The 23693-nt window shown below is 43.0% G+C and overlaps 1 protein-coding gene and 1 long non-coding RNA gene across 6 annotated transcripts in view; both read left to right on the forward strand.

The window, feature by feature from the left end:
* The window catches only part of LOC131582870 (uncharacterized), a 36743-nt gene extending 32588 nt beyond the window's left edge, over positions 1 to 4155 (forward strand). The window contains exon 4 of the long non-coding RNA XR_009278399.1: positions 2437 to 4155. This is a non-coding gene — a long non-coding RNA (uncharacterized LOC131582870). The remainder of the gene's footprint in view (positions 1 to 2436) is intronic.
* A 7942-nt stretch (positions 4156 to 12097) lies between these two features.
* The window catches only part of PHLDB2 (pleckstrin homology like domain family B member 2), a 65859-nt gene continuing 54263 nt past the window's right edge, over positions 12098 to 23693 (forward strand). For all 5 annotated transcript variants that reach the window (XM_058846386.1, XM_058846404.1, XM_058846410.1 and 2 more), the window contains exons 1-2: positions 12098 to 12170; positions 21588 to 21697. In XM_058846386.1, coding sequence (XP_058702369.1) covers positions 21649 to 21697 — 49 coding nt within the window. In that variant the 5' untranslated portion in view covers positions 12098 to 12170; positions 21588 to 21648. The remainder of the gene's footprint in view (positions 12171 to 21587; positions 21698 to 23693) is intronic.

The following is a 23693-nucleotide window of genomic DNA, read 5'->3' on the forward strand; positions in this document are numbered from 1 at the left end:
TCAGAAACAGCTGTGTGTGTTTAATATCACCATATCTGGATGCTTCTACCAGAGTCACTGTGCCCTGCTCTCTGTATCTATTCAGAAGAAATACAGAGTATTCTCACTTGCTTTTTTGCCCCTCTCAGAGCAAAACATCAAATGCAGTAACCAAAACATATGTGCTACACAGGACCCTATAGAAAGTAGGTATGTTTTCAAAATGATGTGTGGTTTGAATATTGAGATTTAATCCAGTTTAGGTTTTCACTTACCCAAAACAGTTGCATCCACCTTAATTTAAAAAATGGAAGTAGCAGCTCTGCTAGGGACCAGAAAATTGATTCTATAAAGCTAGTTCCAAATGAAATGGTTCAGGAAAAATAATAATCTGAGAGCAGTACTCTTCTGGTAGCAGGTAGATGAGAGCTGTGCTTCACATGGAGGATAGGCTTGAACTATTGTCATCCAAACAGATCAGAAATGTGACATTTGTTTCTCACAGGAAAATCCTTTCCCTAGGGTACAGACAGGAAATCCAAAATGAGAGGAGGTAAATACTAAAGAACCACTGAGGAAAGGGGAGGAGAAAGAACAAAAAGCACAGTGTTCACTTGTTGTGTCCACTAAAGAAAGGCTCAGGAAAGAAAACTGCATGAGAAATGAGTGCCTATTTTGATATTAAATTAAGTACTGTGATTGCAGGATGAACCACTTCCGTGCTGCAAAGCTGTAGTTCAGATCACTGTGCAGCCCAGTGAAGTCTTCATTTACTGTATTCTTTGTTTCCTTAAAAATAATTGAATTCCTTTGGGGAAAAAAAAACTAAATCAAAATTCATGTTATTTAACTAAAGCATGAGACAGACTCTAAGTTTGTTCACAACACTTGTTTTTCTGAGCGCTGCCCACTGTGAACCAGCAACTTTTGTGAAGCTTTTGACTCTTTTGAGTTAGAAATTTTGGTGCAAACTCAGTGATCCAGCAGTGGGTGAGGATTACAGCAGCACACGTGTTTTTAACTTGGGGACCTTGTGCTGACCATACTGTGTCTAGGCTCACAAAGCCTCTCATTCTGCTTCCCTCTGAGTTCAGGATGCTCTGTTTCAGATGTAATGAGGGCTGGGAGGGACAAGCTGGCCCACTGAGCCTTGCAGTCGCTCCTTGAACCCGCTGATGGGAGTTTTATATTGGACTGATGCTGTCCCATCAGCCTTCCCCAGAGCTCAGCACACAAATGCCAGGCAGTGATGTGTGGGTGAGGAGAGCTGAGCACCAAAGCACAAGGTACAGAGCAAAGATAATTCACCTTGGAAGGAAGGGCAATGCAAGGCTCTTCTGTGTGGTGCTGCTGAGATGCTCCGTGACAGGGAGCCTGTGAAATGGGGGCTCTGAAAAGGACATTCTTCACTCTGGAATTGCTGACTTGAGGTTTTTGTCAGCTGGATCTTTGGGCTTCTTGCCAGCCCAGAAAAAGCTAACAAAGACCATTTCTGCTGTTGCATATCGTCAGGGAAGAAGGAAAGGAGGAAGAAAATAAATGAGAGACTGTAGTACTTTTTTAAAAGAGAAACATTTTTTGCAGATAAGTAAAAATGGAGAGTTAGGACAGCTTTGAAACTGAAACAACAATCTCACTGTGGTAAAAACTTAGAAAAGAAAAGATTAAGACTCCGATGGAATTGTTTGAACTGGATTTGTTAATCAAAGACAAATTTATTTTCAAGTGTTATTTTTACTTACTCAACGTTTTTTCACTCGGTTTCCTATGTTCTTTGGAGGGTTCATACTATTTTCATACTGTCTAGTGTTTATCAGGATTGCATGATTTCTGTGCCTTCCAGTAGAGAACTAGGATACTCATATATCCCTATTTTTCAAACTTCCATTTCAGTTTCTTAGCCATTTAAAAGCTGTCCAACTGAGATCAAGGATTTCATAATGCTCATAGCCCCTGGTCATGGCATATTAAACAAAAGCTGAGCTCTCAGATAACGTTTCCCAAACAAATTCCAGTACAGCTACATTTTGACATTCTCTTCCTGAGCTTTGACCAGATATAAGTGGCACCATTTCATTACCAAATTCTATCCAACTTCTATAAAAAAATAGAGAGGTGAAAACAACATTTTTAATAGGGAACGATAACTAACTATTGCTGTCCTTTCTCTGTATAAACTGTTATCAAGACTTTGAAGTTCTGCCAGCTTGTTTCCATTACAAGGAAAACCTGATACCAGCTGGAATTTTTGGAGTACAGAGAGAGCAATGGCAATAGTCCTGTTGACTTAAAAACTATGCATAATGTCCTGGGGTTTAGGAACACAGACTAAAGAAACTGGAAACAATTTTCTTCTTAGAGGTCTCTGCCTTTTCAACACTCTAAGCAGCTTCATCTTTTAAAAGTTCTTTCTAATGTGATATCCACAGGAACTTTTCTCATTCTCTCGTTTTCCAGGCTTCCATTCCTCGTCTCTCCTGCCCATCAGTACTTGAAACTATCAAATGTTCCAGCCCTGTGCTTATCTGCCCCTCGAGAAGCCTCACTGCTCACACAGCATAACTTCTACTTCATGTTTTGGGTGTTAGCTTCTGGGATTTCTCAGGCATCGCTGCTCCTGAGAGTCTTCTAGTTTGCTTAATGCAAGTCTGGGACCGATGAAAAGGGTGATTAACACTTTCAGCCTAACAGCTGGCTGCAGCTAGGGACATAAAAACCAGCTGCCATGTCCTGTTGATTGCATGCATCAGCAGGCAGGTAAAGCTTTATAATCAATATAATCTGTGGCAAGGGTCCTTCCTTGTATACACACACAAGTTATAGCACTGCTTCATCTGCAAAACAGCATGCAGTTTCAGCATGTGTACTGTATTAAGCTTTCTTTGCATCAATGTAAAAGAAATCTTCTGCAATATGTCGTGATTTGAGCCATATGGCGTGTAAGAAACAGGTGGAGCAAAGGCTGAGCAACAAGCACTGAAAGAAGAAAACAGCTATTATTTTAAATAATCGAGATAAAGGATTACATTTGTGGCCATCATCCTCCAAACAATTATTAACAGAATAGTCAAACCTGACAGATGTGCTGCTAACAGTTCTGTTCTGTATGTTGTCTATGGACAGGAATTGCTATAGGACAGTTTTCTGACTTACATTTTGAGTGTTCACAGTCTACTGCTTTTGTTATGATTTTTTTCACCTCCATAAAGGAGATTTATTTAAATGTCCCTATTGTGTGATTCTCAAACCCATTAATGCCCTTTTCAAAGTGGTTGCTGGAGCACTTCCCAAGTAAATATTTGTTGAAGTGCTTATTAGCAAGACAATTTCCTTGGGTATTTTCTCCTTCCATGAACATTCTTATTAGAAATGTTAACAGAAATGAAAAACAATTTGCAAAATTTGTTGATATTTCTAGCATAATGGAAAAAGATGGTTTAATCAGATTATTTACAAATTGAAGCCTCCTTTAAATTTTGCCTTTTGCCTGATTTTCTTTTCTTTTTATAATCAATAAAACTCTATGCAGTTGTGTGTTCCTATGGCAAGTAAAAGCCAAAGCAGTCATCCAGCTGTTAAAATTAGCGTTAGATCTGAATTTTCTATGGATTTCATGGATGGCAGGAAATCAGCTTTCATTGCTGCTTCCCCCTCCTCCCCATCCAGCCTCCTATTAGATTAATACCAGAAGCATGAAGTAACGTTTAACAGAAAGTTGTTGCTTTTAGCTCTGGGAAAACTTGGCAGCCTCTCCAGAAATGAAGGGGGAGGGGGAACCCGAAGCCTCCGTTAACTAAAGAGGAGATTGGAGGCAAAAAGAAACACTTTTCTCCCATTAAAATTCTGAAGTTTTAAAAAATGCATTAATGACAAACTGTTTCTAAGTCTAAGGAGGGTCTGCTGTCATACCTCCTCTCGATGCATTAATCGCCTGGCTCCTATGGGCTACTTTCATGTTCCCATCTCATATTGCTTAGTAATTTATGTCCTGTTAGCAAAGTGTATCACTGAAATAGTGCATTTCTCTTTCTGTTTAGAATGGGTTTCTACTTTACAGGATGGTCTGAGGATCATGCAACCAAAAAGAAGGGTGTTGCTTACCATCACTGAGATGCCTCCCCTTGAGTGCTTTAAGGTTTCAGTAGTACAAAGAAGAAAAAAAAAAAGGAATATGTAAACAAGGCATTATGACAAAGAAGCCAGACTACCCCCAGCTTTCTATCTCTGATTTTACAGTGGTCTTTAAACTATAGTACAAAATTAAAATTTATTAAAACAATGTGTTAAAGATTGTCATATGTTAATTTCCTGTGATACTCTGGGATCAGCAAGCATATTTTATTGCTTCCTGTGGGCCTAATCCTACATCAGTCAGTGGGATTTTCATGGGAAGTGTGTGGTGTCATGGCCACAGTAGTGCAAGAGCACAGAGCACATATGGAGCTCTGTGGAAAAGGGGCACCAAAGCTCCAGGAGCAGCGTGGCAGGACAGGGACAGGCACTCTGTGGGGAGCAGCATAGACAAGGACATGTGCATAAGACAGCAGACTTTACATGGCTCAGCTCCTGTAAAACAGCATTTTAAAACTACTCATATTCCCAAAATATCTGTGTTTATTTGCTTTTCAGTTTACCTTGTACCATTAGCTGGGGTGCTGCCCTGTAAAGCTTTAGCTTCTGGTTAAAGAGCAGAGTTCCCACTGACCACAGGCTGGGCAGATGGAGAGATGCAGAGCTCTGAAGTACCCAAATGCTTTACTTTCTTTACACTGAGCTCGGTGCCAGAAGCTCTTCCAGCAGCTTGCAGCCTGCACAAAGGACAAGGTGATCCAGAGCCCTCCCACAGTTTCATCCCCTGCCCAGCCTGCTGGAACCCAGTCCTGTTACTGGCCTGTGACAGACCCTGTAAGGCAGGTGGCACATCCAGCAGCAGGCACAGGGAACACCTGGAGCATGGCTGGGCACAGTCTCCCATTATTGCCCTGGGTAACCCAAACTGGGGCTGACATAAGGAGGGAATAACAGGATACACATTAATCTGGCACAGGGCATATATATCCTGGCCCCAGGAGCCAGATTTGTACAGCACCCATCCATTAAAAATCTGTGGGGAAATGCTGGACTATCTTCCCCTTTCCCTTGCATATTCTGTTGGGAGATGAACGTATTGCATTCTGTGATATTCTCCGCTATCCTGTTATAATTTTAGGATTTTGTTGAAGGGGGTACAAGTGCAGTAGGAAAGCTAGGTGGTGGGCTGTTGTTTGACTTCTGTTTCATTTTAGGTTGGTTTTACCTTGGGTCTTATTGCAGTGCATGTGCCACTTAAATCACAGAACCACAGAATTACTAGGTTGGAAGAGACCTTCAAGATCATCAAGTCCAGCCCAGCCCTAACACCTCAACTAAACCATGGCACCAAGTGCCACATCCAGTCTTTTTTTAAACATATCCAGGGATGGTGACTCCACCACCTGCCCAGGCAGACCATTCCAGTATTTTATCACTCTTTCCATAAAAAACTTTTTCCTAATATCCAATCTATATATCCCTTAGCACAGTTAAGACTGTGCCCTCTTGTTCTGTCAGCTGCTGCCTGGAGAGAGACCAAGTCCCACCTGCCTACAGCCACCTTTCAGGAAGTTGTAGAGAGTGATAAGGTCACCCCTGAGTCTCCTTTTCTCCAGGATAAACAACCCCAGCTCCCTCAGTTGTTCCTCACAGGGTTTGTGTTCCCAGCCCCTCACCTCGTTGCCTCCTCTGGACACGTTCAAGTGTCCCAACATCCTTCCCAAACTGAGGGGCCAGAACTGGACACAGCACTCCAGGTGTGGCCTCACCAGTGCTGAGCACAGGGGAAGAATGAGCTCCCTGCTCCTGCTGGCCACACTATTCCTGATCCAGGCCAGGGGCCATTGGCCTTCTTGGCCACCAGGACACACTGCTGGCTCATGTCCAGCTGCTGTCACCAGAACCCCCAGGTCCCTTTCTGCCTGGGCACTGTCCAGCCACACCATCCCCAGCCTGTAGTGCTGCAAGGGGTTACTGTGGCCAAAATGCAGGACCCAGCACTTGGATCTATTAAGCTTCATCTTGTTGGACTCTGCCCATCCATCCAACCATTCCAGGTCTCTCTGCAGAGCCCTCCTACCTTCCAACAGATCAACACACGCTCCCAGCTTAGTATTGTCTGCAAATTCACTAATGAAGGACTCAATTCCCTTATCCATGTCACCAATAAAAATTGAACAGGACTGGCCCCAGCACAGCCCCCTGAGGGACACCACTGGTGACTGTCACCAGCTGGATGCAGCACCATTCACCACCACTCTCTGGGCCATCCAGCCAGTTCCTAACCCAGCCCAGAGTGCTCCTGTCCAAGCTGAGGGCTGACAGCTTTTCCAGGAGTGTGCTATGGGAGACAGCATCAAGGGCCTTGCTTATTAGCACATCTTCAGGATGTTTGTCTTTGCATTTAGTATATTTTGTCTAAGCATTTATGCAATCTTAAGTAAGGGCCAAGGGAGAGAATTGTTATAATTTACATTTTTCAAATGTTTTTAATAATGCCTCTGTTAGGAGAAAAACCTCAGAAATCTGAGGCTAAAATATATCTCTGCATCTTATTCTGCCCCTATTACTGTGAGAAAGTAGTAGCAATATTGTGTCATCCTTTGTGCTGCTAATGGGAGATAATTCCACATTTGGGGGCCATCTGCTGAAAAGAAAACCTCTACAACCCATCTGGATGCACATATAAAAACTTGTCTGCAAAACCAGCTTCATGAATAAGTTGTGAGAATATATTTTATATAAACTTTGTTAGGCAAAGCTTTTTCCTTTAGAAATGCCCAAATGACTCCAAAGAGAATGAACGAAGTTTTGGCAACCATCTTGTACCATCTTGGTACAAATACATTGTTTTACCTCTTTTGACTCCATACTAATTAATTTAATTTGAATTTAATTAATTGAAGGGAAAGAATACTTTTTTTTCAGGAGGAAGAAAACAAGTGAGAATTTATTTCAACACAGAGAGCTCCATCTTTACACAGATTAACTGTGAAATTAAGGCAGTAACTTTGGTTCTTCTGTTCCATACCATGCCCCCACTGAGATTTCTTGTGTAACCTTGGGAAAATAGTTTAAATTGCTTTTGATTTCTTCTCACTTCCCACTGAAGGAAGTACTGTCTTACTGACATGACCCACAGTATTGTTATATATGCATCCAGATTTGAGAGGGACCAAATGAGAATAGAAAACTTCCCTGGCTTGGCATCAGAAGGAAATCATAGGGTCCCAAACTCCAGTGCATGTAAGGACTCATGAGTCAGCTTGTTGCTTACTGGGTAAAAGATAATTCCAGAAGGGGCAACTATGGAATGAAGGTATCCATGTATCCAACCACTGAGTACAAAACAATTAGCTGTCCTAAACTGTGACTATAATTGTAAACCAGTGTGGCTACAGAATTTGCAACATGTCTTGTCCCAACTGATTCCCTACTGCTTTGGCATCTATGAGGAGCACTGACCAAGGTTTTGCGAGTGCTCGCAGTTTTCAACATGTTTTCTCACAGCTCATATATCAAAAACGTACTTGTGTACAGGAAAAAACACTACTAGAGAGCTTAGCAGCAGTAGCAGAGCTGGCTGATGAAGCTCTAAGCCACCCCCACTGACCAGGGCACATGCAGATTCTAGAAAAGGGAAGCAATTAATCAGCAGTGAAGACAGAGGACCATACACAAGCTAATAGGGGAGTGCTTTTGTGACTTGAAGGAATGTCCGTACTGTGGTAGCAAAAATCATTTTGATTACTAAAATACCCTATTTAATGAAGAAATAGCGTGCTCTTCTGTTGCATTAAATAGTCCAGTTGCTTAACAAAAATGGTTACATCTCTGACAAATCTTGTCTTGTTTATATCTTTAGGCCATTATGGATACAACACTGCTGCTACTTAAATGAGTCATTATGAGTTGTGCAATTACAGACAGAGGGACTTTTAAAGGTAACTACTTATTAGTAACAGAAAATTAACTGCCTAAATTAATCTCCCTTTAATGGTAGTTCTGCAACACAGTTATGCTGTGAGATGGGCAGTTGGCATAAAGGAAGAGCAAACCTCCCAAATATGCTATAAATCTAGGCAAAAAACTTGCATGAGTGCAACAAAACCCACCTACCAGACCTGTCCCTTAAGCTCTGAACCCAGCTGTAAAAGCAGCCAGTGCCTGATTATTCAGAAAAATGCAAAATATAATCGCTTTTTTTGCCTTGCAATTACAGCCCAGTTAATTGTGTACAACTCTGCAAGGGAAGAGAGTAAGGAAATTCCTTTCTTGACCCTTCCAGCAATTGACTTGTGCCCTGAAGCATGAGATTTGATTACTCATGTAACTTATTTTCCCCAGGCAGTTTCTTCTTGATAGCTCTTGTGTGACAGTCCAAGAAAGTTTCAGGACGAGTCACAAGAACACTCCACTGGTTGAGCCCAAACTTCTTTTATTACTGATATATATTTCTACTGTGTGCTGCATAAGAGATTTTTAGATTTTTAACTAGGATGATCGGTGCAATTACAGGGCGTGATTTTTTTTTCACCAGAATGGTACTGATAAATGCAGTCATCCTCCAAGTTGCCTTTTGATTTTGCAGAGATTCCCTTAAAAAGGGGAAGCTTTAAAAATCAAGATTCTTTCATAACCTAGAATCCAGCCTGCTACGCTGCCTCAAAATGTCTTTGAGGAAGTTACAGCAGAGGAATCACTGCTTGCTTTGAAGTTTCACCCGAAGTTCTGGTTTTCAAGCTATAAACGAGTGGTTCAAAATGCTCTGGTTACATGCTTGAAAGCACTGAATCCTTATGACTTCCCTTGTTGTGACAGGTTTGTTCAAAAGGATGCAACTTAATCAATTGGTGTGTTGGTGATGCTGGTCCAAAAAACAGAAGTTCAGTCTCAAGCAGAGCTGCTCAGATCTATTTGTTTCTCTTCTCATCAATCACTCTAATGCAAGTACTTTTTGGACATTTTTGAAAAGAGGTAGAGGTGCTGGGAAGAGGTTTAACCTGGATCATTTTCTTGATCTAGTTCTCATAAATAATTGCATCACCCCACCAAAGAATGCAACAAATCATAGATTGTGAATCCAAATGAGTAGGTAAGGCACAAAATGGAAGGCACCAGAACAGTTTTGCCAAAAGTTTGCACCAAAGAAAAGGCTGGGTGTAACAGCACTCAGCCATCAATGGGAAGCTTTATCTCAATCGATTTTGTCAGGCTGGGAATTGCCTCTCCTCCTGCAGGTAACATAAAGCCAGAACCAACTCCCAGCTGTGGGCTCTGGCTCATGTGACAGAAATGCAGTCATGTCCACACCTGATGTGGATAAAATCTGTGAAGCTAAGGGACCAGGGTAAGGTGGTGGCTGCAGGTGCCTGCTCAGAGGATACTTTAGTTCTGAAGCAGCTGAAGTGATCTCTCTTATCTTATAGAAGCATGGCAACAAAATGGCATTTGATTACCATTTTCAATGCTCCTGATTAAAGCATGCTTTTTGTAAACATTCCAAAATTTGATTTCTACTTATATGAATTACCATGGAGACCAAACTTTTATCAGGCATACTTGCATACTGAGGGGTGGAGAATTTTAAAAGCCTCTGTGATATGCAGTTGATCTTGAAGTGCAATTGCCATGAAAACTGTTAATGCTAGCTAGATGGACTGTTGAAACCATCTTGTAGCTCTCATGAAGGTTTCCATATACTTTTTCCTGACTTTTTTTTTTTTTAATAGTAGCATTGCTTCTTTTGCTCCAGTAAAACTTTTCAGCTCTTTAGTTTACAGAGGTTCACTTGTTTCCTAATTTTGAACTATTTCCTACTCATAAAATGTAAGATGGGGTTTTTCTTGTTGCTTTATATTGCCACACTCTTGCCTGTTAAGCATTACAACTTACCAAGCTATTTTAGAGCCTCAGCTATGGTTGGTTTTGAGTACTTATTTTAGAAATAAGTCCTATTCTGTATTTTTATTCTATTTTCTATTCTCTTGTATTTTTATTTCTTTTGCTGAAAAGAAAGAGAAGACATTGGTTTGGACAAAGTTTTCCTAGCATATAGGTATCAGGGGAAGCATATGGTCGGCCTTACCCAGTTTTGCTGCCTCCTCACCTACTAGGTAGGAACTGAGTGAAGGAACATTTCAGCTGACATATCACAAGTCCTTGAGAGCAACAGTTTGACCGCAAGAGCAAAGTTGAAGCTTTCCGTACTCCTAGGCTTCACATTCCCTAGGGAGATTTTTGCAGACTATTACTTACAGTTTTTCCCACTTAAAAGGAAAAGGAAGATCATGTGAGATGAAGGAAAGGCTGGCTGCTTTTGGTTCTTGCTGTGGCAGGATTAAAAGTAATTTTCAGTTCCACCAACTGTGAGCATGTCCTTAACTCTGCATTTATTACATGCATATGCCTTTATTTTTTAAGTGTGTGTACTTCTCTTTGCTTGCTCAGTGAACTAAAGAGAAGGGTCAGGTTCAATGCTAGTGGAAAACTAAACACTGGGATGTTTGTGGAGGTATCACAGAAGAGACAATCTAGGTTGTGGCCTTTTAGAGTAACTGGTCTCAAAGCTTGTATTTTTATAGTGAGCTAAAGTAGACACCAGGACAGTCAAGGGCGCTCTATACACATTAATGAGGTATTACAAAGTTTATATTGTAGTGAAGTTACGGTTCTAGCCCAGTAAAAGACCCCCTGGAACACGTCAGGCAGGAAGTTTATCGCAGCAAACTCCGTTTCCTCATGGCACAGGGGAGCAGTGACGGCAGGGCTTTACCTGCCCGGGCGCTGGGTGAGCTCGGACCCATCTCACAGGACCCCCGCACTAATAGCTAAGTGCTGCTATTCCCTAATTTCCTCTTTGGGAAACAAATGGGGAAAGGTAGAGTGACGAGGCCACACAGCACGAAACAAGATCGCTATGCAGGAAACTCTGGCTCCCTGCCCTGAGCCCTCCAGGCTGGCTCGCATCTCTCACCGCCGGGTTTTCCTTACCGAGCCTGACACTGCACAGGGGATCCGAAAGCGAAGCTTGGTTATACGCCCTGGGCTGCCAGCACCGTGATCCCCAGCGAGGGACGACCCCTCCCCGAAGGCTTTGTCCCATTTTTTCCCCCCTTGTAGCAGCTCCAGCCGCGCTGGTGGCCTCGCTGCCTCTGTCACCGAGCAGGCCCCTGAGGCAGGAGCCCTGAGGGGTCCGGGCTGCCGCCTCCGGCCGCGGCCAAACACGGGGCGGGCGGGACGGGCTGCTCTGGCGAACACGCTTTGCCGAGCTGGGGCTGGTCTGTAGGGTTGCTTTGGTGTGAAAAGCCCTCCGGTAGGGGCCAGCCGGGCCCACCAGCCCCGTTCCCTGCTTTGGGAACAGCAAAATGCTGCTGGTGGCAGCTGCATCCTTCGGTGATGCGTGGGGAATGGACGGGGTCTTTTGGGAGCACCGTGTGTGTGCATACACACGAGGGTATCTATGTATTACACGCATACTTTCGTGGCTGTATTTTTCTAAGATAAGAGAAAATCTTGAATTTCGGGACACCTCAGGCAGAGGCAGCAGCAGGGTGTGACCCTGGGCTGGGTGAGTGGCAGGGGCGCCCCAGCCAGGGAAAGGAGGCAACCCAGCTCCGCTCCGGGACCGGGAGGGCGGAGAGCAGCCCCCTCCGACACGCGGCTTTCCCGGGGATGAGGAGGAGGAGGAAGATGAGGTGGCAGGCTGGCGCAGGTAAAGCGCACCCCAGCCCCAGGCACGGCAAACGGGGCCCGCGCCCTGCCAGCGCCGCCCTGTTTGCCGAGCTAATCTCGCGGGCAGGAAATTACTTGGCGACTCATATTTATGGATCGTGAAGAGCTCCACGGCGGCCCCTCCGGGGATATCCCCGTGCCCGTTTCCCGTTCTCGCCCGCCCACCCCCTGCTCCGTCCCTCCCCCCCCGTCCCGGCTGCCCTTTGCCCGCCCCGCTCCCGCGACCCCGGCCTGAGGGGAGCGAACCATTCCGCCCGCGGGGGTGCCCCGGCCCCGCCGGGGGGCGGGCGCTGCGGCGGGGGGCGGCTCCCGGGGGCGGCGGCGCTCCTGCAGCCGGGCGGGCGGCGGGGACCGGGATGCGCGGGCAGCGGCGGCGGGAGGCGGCGGTGAGTGCGGGGGAAGCGCCGTCCCGCGGGGTGAGGGAAGCCCTCCCGGGCCGCGAGGATGGACAGGGGCGGCGGGGCCCCGCGGGGATGGGAAGGGGGTCCCTTTCGGGCACGCAGAGCCTGGGCTGAAGCCGGCGGAGCTGCTCGCAACCGTCCCCGTTTTTTGGGCTACTTTTAAGGGAGTTTGTGCCACCACCACCCCCATCCACTCCCCCGCCTCCGGTCCCTTTCGCACGTCTGACGGGTGGGGGCGGTGGGGTCCCCCCTTGCCGCCCGGCTCGGCAGGGACCCCGCAGCTGAAAGAGACGGGGCTCCTTCCCTGTCCCTTTCGTCTCCAGACGCTTCTCCCTCTTTGTCCGGGTGTTCCCCCCGGTTCTGCCGGGTCCCCGCTGGCGAACAAAGCCTCTGCCCCGGGTGCGCCGGGGACATCCGTCCGAGGTCCGAGGAAGCAAGGGAGGAACGGCGGGGCTTGGCTTTGGTTGGTTTGGTTTTCCATCGTAAATAATCTACCTGGTGGAGGGGAAGACGTGGGACAAGGCTCTTTGTCCGCGATCCTTTGTTCGGCTGGTGGCTTATAGAGGCTCCTGCGGCTGTGCGAGGGCTGCCGTGCCCGGCGGGGATGGGTTCCCGGCGCTGAGCCGGCGATGGATGCCGTCTCGGCATCACTGGAGTTCAGCAACAGGAACCCGGCGGATCGCCTTGCGGACGGAAATCGGGGGTTTGGGCTCCATGTGCCCTGACAGAGTCACAGCTCCTCAGTCCCCCCTCGTGTAGCTCTGTCAGCAGCCGGGTGGGATTCGGCGGCACCCGGAGCCCTGCGCTCGGTGGTGAGTTCAGCTTGGAGATCAGAGCTTTCCTCGGAAAGATACCTGCTGCCCACGAGCAAAGGGAGGAGCGGGCTGGAAACTGCGGGCTCCCATCCTTCTCCTCCTGCCCCAAAGCTGCCGGAGGAATTTACCCGTGTGCAGAAGTGTAAATAGACTGACTGCGCTTACAGAAAGACTAAAGAGATGGGCTTTCTGCTCCTGCCACCGAGTGCTTGCTTGATCTCACACACATGGCTTTTGTCACCAGTTCCTTTTCCCCCAAATGCTCATCTTGTCAACCTGTCATCTTGTCTCTGTGCCTTGACTCTGCACATGCCCGAGTCCTCTGTGTCTGCATCTTCAGGGCATCTGGGTGAATATGTTGCCAGTCAGAACATGGTGAATATTTCATTTCTGTGCCACACCTTTCCTCTGTTTTGGAGGAAGAGGGACACAAGAGCAGCCTTTCTTGCAAATATTCGTGTTTAGTGAACTTTCTAGTTTTTGCATTCTCTATATTCTTGTGGATAATGTCCTCAAAAATAAGTTATTAACATGGGAAAGGATCAGAGATGGAAGTGAGACATGATAGAATGGAATTGCAAAGGGTGAGGACAGGCTTGCTTTCCCACAACAGAAGGAAGCAGTGTAGGAAAGAAAGGAGATTAAGTCATCAGAAGATGTGGCAGTGCCTACCTTTGCTGTCATGGGGAGGGATAGTCTGAACTAAGAGAATTACAGAAAAAGAGATTCCTTTAGGACTGTCAAGTAACATCCTACCATTTCTATATGGTTAATTTTACACAGATCCTTTTCTACACCAGCAGTTTATTCTGCTTCCATTTTGACAAATGCTAAATTGACTCATTAGTGTGTCTCTTTTTACTGAGAGAATGGAAATCTTTGCCATTAGCCAGTGCAAGAAGAGTGGTCATTTTTTTCCATATCAGTGTATGTCTATGCTTATCAGGTACAATTATCAGCCATATCTTTGGAAGTAGTAAAAGGCATCAGTTGACTATTGTTGAGAAGGAACAAAGCTCATCATGAAAAATTTGACGTATTTTGGGTTTAGATTGGAAGTGGAGATTGCGTGAGCCAAAGGTTGCAGATCCATCTTGAAGCTGCAGCTGGATCAGAAGGACTAAAGATATTTAAATGGGAAGAACTTTTTTGTCTTTTCCACTTGAAGATCCAGAGAAAAACTGAAACAAATTAGGTGAGGGCAAGTACACGTGATTGTTAATGAAGAGATTGATGCTGTGTTCACTGCACATGTAGTGTATTATTTCCATTTTAATTTGTTAAAATGAATGGTTAATTCTGCTGTGTAGTAACTGCCAGCAAGGCAAACAGTGTTTCCCACTGAATTAAACTAGCAGCTATAAAACGATGCTCTGGGTGTTTTGAGCAAGTGCTATTTGTTTAGGATTAGTTTTAGACTGGTGGAGCACATCCAAAGTGCCACGGAAATCCAAGGGGAGTTTTCCCCTGTAGAACGAGGGTCCTCCAGAGACTACAGTGAAGAGCAAACTGTGTAAATATGACCAACTGCGGGTTTTTTTCTTACTCATGTCTCATGCAGGCAGAGTCAGTTTTTAAGTGAACCACTTTAACTTCATTTATTATAGTAAATGGTGTAACTGCAGGTGTAGCACCCCTGTTTCCCCCCTCCCCAGGGGAAAGCAGTCTGGGACCTGCTGATAAATGCTGCCCCACGTTGGCTTGGTAGCACAGCAGCCACGGCTGGTGCCACTCGAGCTGTCACTGCCCTGCTGAGGTTTGCCAAGCACGTGTGATGAGAAGCATTTAGTCTGGGGGCACGCTTGCTGCCCTGAGAGTGCTGGGAAAGGATGGAGCATTAAAGAGCTGGAGGGCACGTTTGGAAATACGGGACAAGCATCCCGGGAAGGAGGCAAATTGTGGAGAAATAGATGAGCGAAACAGGAGACAGAAGCTGTCAGAATAAGTGGGCACTGGAGAGAATTGATTAACGGAAGGAAGTGACAGGCACAAAGTGGCAGTGAAAGAAATCAGCACAGAGCAAAGCAGATCACGGGCAAAGGTTGCCTGAGACTGGGAAAATGCAATAGGTGGGAGAAAAAAAGAAAAAAAGAGTGGATGAAGCTGTTTTCATCAGTTTTTCTAGCTCCTTAGATTTTCTGTGCCTTATCTATCTACCTGTTCTCATTGAATTTGTCAGGGGTGCCCTAGGGGCAAATTTGTCATGTCAAGTAGGATGGGAACAGAGAAACTTTAAGGTCTTTCTGCTCTTGTACAGACAGAATTTCTGCTCCTGTATGAATTTGGATACAAAATTGTTTTGCACTCAGTCCCCTTCCTGGAATTTTAGATGAAGAAATCTGTATTTATTTGGCTTCAGGAATAAGAATTATATTGGTCTAGAGTATTTAAGTGTATTTATTTGTACACCAGCTATGTTGTTTGGTTTGGGTTTTCTTAGTCTACACAGTAAGCAGTCACTGCCCACCAGCAGAGCTTTCTATTTGCCATCTCTGTGTGAGACTTTAGCGTTTCAGTTTGCAAATCTTATGAGCATGCTCAACTTTTCAATAGGAAAGGAGTTAATGAAATAGCATCAGAATGATACCAGGGAGCTTGTCACTACTGTCATGAGATGATGCAGTCATTGGGTCAGATAACTGACTGGAGCTTAACTAGCAGAAAGGTACCAAAATAGAAAAGATGAGTATGACTGGAGTTTGGCTTGTCCTCTGTCAACCCTGTTTTTCTGCATGATGAAAGGAGTCCATTGTTTCAACAGAAATCTCTTCTAGTACATTTCTACCTGTCCGTGGCTTTTGTTCGAGCAGAAAAGAATTAACTCTCCTTCTTCTTTCAACTTATCTCAGTGAACCACTCCAGATGAAACAGTGGCTAGTGTGACTGTAAGGTAAGGAAGAGGCTGTGATGTCTACTAAAGTAATGCTGTTTGAGTAGATGGTCTTGTATCTTGTCTTACCAAATGCGTAGGAATTAGTTGAGATCCTTGAAATCAATGCTTTAAGTTTCAGTTTCAGGTAAGAGTAGCTATTATGGCACCAAAAGTTATAAAACTTCAACATTTCCCCCAGCATTTTTATTTGTGTTTCATACATCCATGGCTCGACCCTCAGTCTGTAGTCACCCAGCTGAAGTATTTACATGGTCATGAGTGTTTTCATTTTTGATGGGCATTTAAAATTGTTGTAAATCAGCTTTTGTGACCTGATTAAAATGATTATTTCCATCTATTGGAAAGAGCAATTGATGTGACAATGCCTGCAACATCAATCCTTATCAAACAGGAGAGAATCATGTTTTAACAGTAAGACAGAGTAATTAAAAATGTCATATTTAAGTGCAATTTTTGAAGTAGTCGGGTGGATTATTACAGTAAAATAGATGTGGCTTATGAGGGGGATAATGTTACTTAGGGTGTTTCCTGTTGCACTGTTTTATTTCTCCTGTGTCTCCAATATCCAGTGTGATAATTTCTCAGAGGAAGAGGTAAGCCATAAGAGTGACTTCCTCTGCCACTCCCTTTTCCACATCGGAAGCCTGCAGGATTGCAAGGGAGTGACTTAGTCAAATATGATTCACAGATACTTGGGTTTTAACTTATTTAGTGTTGCTGAAGGTGCCAAGCTATGAGTTTTAGAACTAAAACACTGCCTGTCACCAGACCTTGTGGTCATTTGCATGCAAGGACCAGGATTTGTATCTTGAAAAGACAGGGACTGAGCAAATTTCAGGGCTATGCTGGCAAGAAATCAGGCGTAGTTTGTGGTCTAGTGTATTATGTTGTGGGGGAGGAGGAGGAGGAAATGAAGAAGGATGTTTAAGGCTACCTTTAGATCACAACCTTGCTGACTTGTCCAGTTTTTGGCAGAGATGACTTTGCTGTCTATTAAGGATATGTCCATTCATGGGTACAGAATCTCCACCAAATCATGCAGGTGCCTTTCTGTGAATATATTGTTTTATATTTATATTGTTTTATAAATATAAATATATTTTATATTTTATAATATATATTATATAATAATATATATTATATATTATATATTATATATAATATATAATATATAATAATATATATTATATATTATATAATATATAATATATAATATATATTATATATTATATAATATATATTATATTATATATATTATATATTATATATTATATATATTATATATTATATATTATATTATTATATTATTATTATATATATTAATATATATTAATATATATATTATATATATTATATTATATATTATATAATATATAATATATAATATATATTATATATTATATATTATATAATATATATATTATATTATAATATATATTATATAATATATATTATATAATAATATATATTATTTTATATTTTATAATATATAATTTATATTGTTTTATTTTTGCAGTGGGGAAGGGTAGATTTCCACATAAGTGTTTTGGAGGTAAGCAGTAGATTACAGTGAGTTTTACTTTGCCACCAGACTGAGCCTGCCAAGACTTTTGTTTGTAAATAAGCAGAGTAAGTCAGGAATAAAAACAGGTTTGATTTAATCAGGAGTAAGTACATTGTCCTCACATTATGCAGGAGAAAGGTAAATCAGCTTGGTGATGGAACAGTCTGTTTATGCACACAGGCGTGCTATACTGTGAGAAGATGAAATTTCCAGACACTGAAGGCAATCAGCACTCATTCACCAAATTTTGTTCAGAGTGTGAAAATTCAAGAGGCTTTCTTGTTTCTAAAACAATGTGCGTTTTATTGGAATAGTTGAAACTGACCCTAATCATTTGAAGATCTTGTTGCTGAACAAATGAAACTCTAATGATGTGCAGACGGTGCCAGTGATGGGCTTTTGTCCTCACCCTTCATCAGCTGGGGGTTTCATCTGTTTTCCAAGAGTGGCAATACACTGCTGTAGGAGTTTCTGAAGAGAAATGTCAGAGATAATAGAGGTGCCAGGAGCTGGAGGGAGCCACTGTTAATGTTCAGTGAGAAACTGAAAATGAAAAAACAGCGAAGAGCAGAAAAGCCTTAAAAGATAGATTACCAAGTTTGAGAGTTTTGTTTAAAACCATTTATTTTCAGTCAGGGAAGCACATTGGCGATTCCTGAGGCACTGCAACCCTCTTGATGGGTAACATAAGAGCAAAGTGGGTGCTAGAGCATGCTCTGCTAAAGGGAGGTGGGTATCAGCCCAGGCAGAAGTGAAGAAGAGGTGAGAAGCTTATGTGCTGGGACAACTTTGCCCTAAATCCATGTATGAAATGCTGGGAAGTGCTGTGTACACAGGTAGTGTACTTGTGGCTTGGTTGAGCTGCAGCTTTTGGCTCCTACACTAAAGTGTCCTGGTTTTGGCTGGGGTACAGTTCATTTCTTCCTGATAGCTGTTAGAGCATTGTGTTTTGGATTTAGTATGAGAATAATGTTGATAACATACTGATGTTTTTGGTTGTTGCTATGCAGAGTTTCTGTTGAGTCAAGGACTGCTCACATTCTTACAGCACACCAGTGAGGAGGCTGGGCGGGCATGGGAAGTTCAGAGGGGACGTAGCTGGGACAGCTGACCCAAGGGATATCCCACATCCTATGGCATCATAATCAGCATATAAAGCTGGGAGAAGAAGGAAAAAGGGTCTCGAACATTTGGAGTGATGGAACCCTGCATTCCTAGGGGTTTAATTCCCTATTTTGCTTTGCTTTGTACATGACTTTTGCTTTATCTATCAAACTGTCACTAATTTAATACATGTTTTCCCTCTTTTATGATTCTCTCCCCCATCCTGAGTGGGGGTCAACAAGGAACTGGGGGGCCTGAGTTGCCCAGCTGGTGTTAAACCACTGCACAAGGGAAAGGAGTTCTTACTGTAAAGCCGCCCAGTGCTATAATATCTTAAAATTGGAATCCTTTGTTTGACTCTCTGCTTGAGTTCTGAATCACTGTTTCTTCTGGTCGTTAGTGAAACAAAACTTAATTTGGCCTGGGCACTGTAGAGATGAAACATGATTGGTACTGCTGTATACATTCACTTCAGATGACTTTATAAATCCCAGATGAAATCATTTTGCTTCGTTCCAGACAAGGCAGAGCGTGGCATGTGCTCTGTAATGAGAGTCAGCCTTGCTGGAGGCCCTGCATAACCTCATCTGAAAGAATATGATTTCATGAGAGCATATATACTGTGGATTTTGAGCTGCTTGTTTTGTTAGCTCATTAATTCATTGATTGTTTCTTGGTTTTGCTCACAGTGGAAAGTTTTAAAAAAAGTTATTTTCCCCTTCAAATCCAATTATTGCTAAGTGATGACTTCTCTGATCTCTCATCCTCTAGGAAGGGAGATGTGTAATGAGTTCTCAAACCTAAAATGAAACCATATAAATATTTAACCTTAAAATGGTTATTAGCAAACCCAGGTATTCACCAAATTGAATAAAAGATTGAATTTTTAATTGCATAGAAACCCTTCTCTTTCAGCTGTGCTTTCCTTAACGTTTGTCACATTGATGAAGTGGTTGCTGTCACGTCACAAGATAGGAAGGATGCGGTTTTGGTGATCTTAGCCACAAATCAGTAATATTAGAGACACAGGAAATGCAGTGAATCTTCCTGTCTTTTTAACCAACTCTTTGTTCTGTCTTCTAATTCCAAGTTGTCCATGTTTTGTTTTTCTGTTTAAAGATTCGGTGACATCTTTGTTGCAGACAGCTGTGAAATGAGTGTTACTTGTTTTCTGTGTCAAGTTGAACATGGCCTGAAAAGTTTTTGGTTCTTTTCTGGGGACCTCTGGGCACAAAGTTCAGTATTTTTAATAGAGATGACACAAGCAATATGCCAAAGTGTCAACATAGTGGCAATATGAGCTGGATTTGTGTCCTGATCCTTCAGCATTTGGTCTGCAGAGAAGTGGGAGAGCTGCTGTCACCTCTTGCTGGGGTCAGCTGTGGGTCCAGGGCAGTCCCCAGCCCCGCTCCAGCAAAGCTGGGTGCCTGGGATGCTATACAGCCTTTGGGTTTGAGAGTCTGAGACGAGCTGGAAGGAACTGGGGAAAGGGTCTGTCCATAGGTTGGAAGACAAATAAGGTAAGAAGGATGGTAAATGTTTCATGCCAATAAAATAACCTTTGGAGGATGAAAATTGGGTTGAAAAGCTCTCTGATGCCCAGGTTCTTTCCCATCAGCTGGAGAATTTCAGTCCTGCTGTGCTGGAGAGCCTGGACATGTGGGTGAGTCCCTTCAGGAGCTGCAGCACTCTGGGGAGGCTTCCTGTTCTCTGGCTCCTTGGACAGTAGTGCCATTTTCGGGGAACCGTGGATTGTGTGGTCTTGGAGGAAGCTGCATCTTGCTGTGAGGGGCAGGATGTGCACAGTGGGGTTAAAACTTTCCTTAGGACTGAGAAATGACCTCTGCAGAGAAAAATAAAGCATTGCCAAGTGTGGCCAGCACAGGGGGGCTCCTGGGGGAACAGAGTGACAGGACAGGGACTGTCCCCCCTTGGGAGAGCAGCTTGTGGGGAGCAGGAGAGGCAGGAGCCGAGGTCAGAGAGAAGGAGCCTCCCTCTGCAAGGATCAGCAGCCAGCTCCCTTCTCCCAGGGCTGTCCTCCCAGGAGAATAACATGAAAAAGCATGACATGGAAAGTCTGTGCACCACAGACCTGCAACCTTGGGGCTGTGATGACTGCAGTTAATTAAATAGGTAGCTTGTCTCTAGACAGCCCCAGACATCCGTCTCCATTCTTCACTTGGTTTTCCGACATGTTTCTATTTGCTTGTCCAGAGCTAAGCCCAGAGGTCCTACAGATGGTCACCATTAATTTTGTCACTTGATGCAATTTTTAATTTTTTTTTCTCAACCTTTTAAAAACAGGTCTGTATTTAAAAAAAAATCTTTTAATAGAGCAACTCACTAGAGGTCTTCTATTTGGATTTAGGTTTAATTTTAGTTTTTAGTGTCTGGGATTCAATTTTGGCATTTCTTTTAAACCAAGTCTCTCTTGTAGCCATATCAATTTTCAATTTGATCTTAAATAAGTTTTCAAGATTCCCTTTGTGTTCCTAGTCTGGCTTCTTTGGAATCGCAGAAATCATTGCATGCCAAAACATTTTCTTTGTTTTGGATCACATACCTGGTTTTGCATAGGTTTATTCATGATTGCAGGATGCTGGTGTTGCGTGGGCTGAACTTGGGCTACTGGCTTTCCAAATAAAGTCTTCAGCAGTGAAGTGCAACCTTGTTAGTAATTTCTTAAGGAAGCCACAGGATTACAGACAAAACTCAGGAGCTGTGACCAGTAACTGGCCATACAGAGTCAGGATCATAGATAATGGCTAGTTATCAAGCCATTAGTATTACATGTGCTTTTAAATGGATAAACAGACGGGTTTGGCACTTTTTTTTTCACAGTCACTGTATTAAACATGGTGTGTCCTTTCCAAATATCTTTTACATATTTCTCTTTGAGTTGGCTCTGGAAATATTGCCGTAAGAAAAGCCAGTTGTGTTCTGTATTATGCACTCGAAAAATGTTCCCAGGATACACTTCTTAACACAATGACTTTTTTTGTTCTATTTTTTTTCTTTATTTGCAGGTCAAAATTTATCTGGTTCATTCAAATTAATGTAATTTTAACCATCCTGTAGAAGAGAAATATGATGCCAAACAGAAGTAACCTCTCCTCCTTCCAGAATGTTGGATCAGGTAATCAATTAAAATGAAGTTTGTTTGTAATACACTGAGATCTTTCAGAATTTCTGAGTTTGGCCCTTTAATTCTCCTGACACATGGGTAAGATCAGTGCTCTATTCTTATTCCATGTCTAACTCCATTTACCAGGCAGAACAAGGCCACAGCTGGATATGCTGCAGACAGCCAACCCTCCCCCATCACTTTAATGCCTGTCTGGAACAGATATCAGTGACCCCCAGCTAAACAGCTAGGAAAAGGAAGAAAAGGAATGAGGGAGGGAAAATAAAATTAAAAAAAAAAAAGAAAAAGGAAGAATTTCTTTCTGTAGCTCCAGGCAGCAAATACTTTGCTAAACAGAAGACCCTTGTGCTGAGCATGAAAGCTGGATCTGACCTGGATGTAGGATGGGTTCAGGGCACATCACGAGCTGAAGCCTCTGTCCTCAGTCTCTATATCTGCATGCAAAGACAGCATCAGCCAGGATGTGTAACACATCTTGGCATATTCATCAAGTTTCTACTCAAACATTACCCTAAAAATAAACAAAACGAGCAAGATCTGGTTGGTGGGAAGCAGCTATGGTTTATTTAAACGTGTGCTGTTGTCCAGTTGGGATTTAACTCTATGATTGTGGGCACTGTGGTGCTGGAAGCAAAAACACAGAAGAACTGGCATGAGTGATAGTAGAGAAAAGCTGGAGTGGCTACATAAAGGTATTGTGACCTTTTCTTACTGTACTTGCTTGGATTTCAAGTACAATGAACCCTTCACTGCTGTGGTGAACAGGCATGAAAGTTTCCATGAGCTAACTTGTTTTTTGGCAAAAGCATCCAGTCTTTGAAGGATTAAATGTGCCCTACTGCTATTGCAAGGGAGTAATGAACAATTATTAATGTCCCATTAATATGTCTGCCAAGCTATTTATAGAGGAGCCAGTGAAATTTATGCAGAAGTATTTGAACTTAGCTGGGTTAGTTAAGGTTTGGACAGTACAATTTTCATATGAAATGAGATTTAAGAGAGTTTTGGAGATAGTTTTAAGAGAGATTTGGAAGAGGGGAGGAGAACAAGAGACTGAGATAGAAATTATGGTCAGTTTCACAATGAAAGGTTAAGTATAAAAGGCATATACATTGTGCTTTACATCTAGGCTCTTAAATAACTTCTACATCATATTCTTCTTGCTTAAAACATCACTAATACGATGAATGTTTGATTTATCCAGATGATGTTTTCTTGTCCTGACAAGAGTTCTCTTAAATTTGGGTCACATTTATCCTTTTGTTCATTTGAACTTCATCATTGCTGTTATCAAAATTTATGAAAATAGCTAAAAAATGTCAAGTAAAATACCACGATATAAGAAACTGCAGTTTCACTGCTCAGAGTGGTAGTGGTGTGATGGAGAACTCAGTGGTTCAAAGGCAACTTAGGTAGCTGTATCATTATAATAACTGTGTTAAAATTATAAATATAATATAAATCCAGCCATAATTACAGCCAGCATAAAAATACTGAATTCTGTATAGTGGTGGACTTGAGGTTTAGTTTTGAAGGTGCAAGTTAATGCTTTTGTCCACTACCAGAGTTTGTAATTAACAACTACTTAACCAGGTCCACTATAGCCAAGAAGGTGTTATATTTTACTTTGATTTTCGTGTTTGTGTCCCCTGATGCTCCTTCTATCTTCTGCCTATTCAGTTCCATTAGTAATGATGATTGCCTTTGTTCTCAAACTTAGGGTTTTTTTCCTTAATAACCAAGGAGCAGCTGTTGCTGTGCGCCTGGGTTGTGCCGGGAAGCCTGGGCAGCAGAGGACTGCTGATGGACAGTGGTGAATTCCATGGTGTTTTGCCTTATTAGCAAGGAAGGTTCCAGAAACCAGGAGCCATTGAAGAATGCATTGCCACCTTCCACAAGATCTGAACGTAGTGATTCTCAATGAAACCAGGTCATACGAACTCTGGTGGCGGACAGGAATCCCAGATTCTGTCTCTTGGTTCATACA

Source organism: Poecile atricapillus, chromosome 1 (assembly GCF_030490865.1).
Source record: "Poecile atricapillus isolate bPoeAtr1 chromosome 1, bPoeAtr1.hap1, whole genome shotgun sequence".
In the NCBI taxonomy this organism is placed as follows: Eukaryota; Metazoa; Chordata; class Aves; order Passeriformes; family Paridae; genus Poecile; species Poecile atricapillus.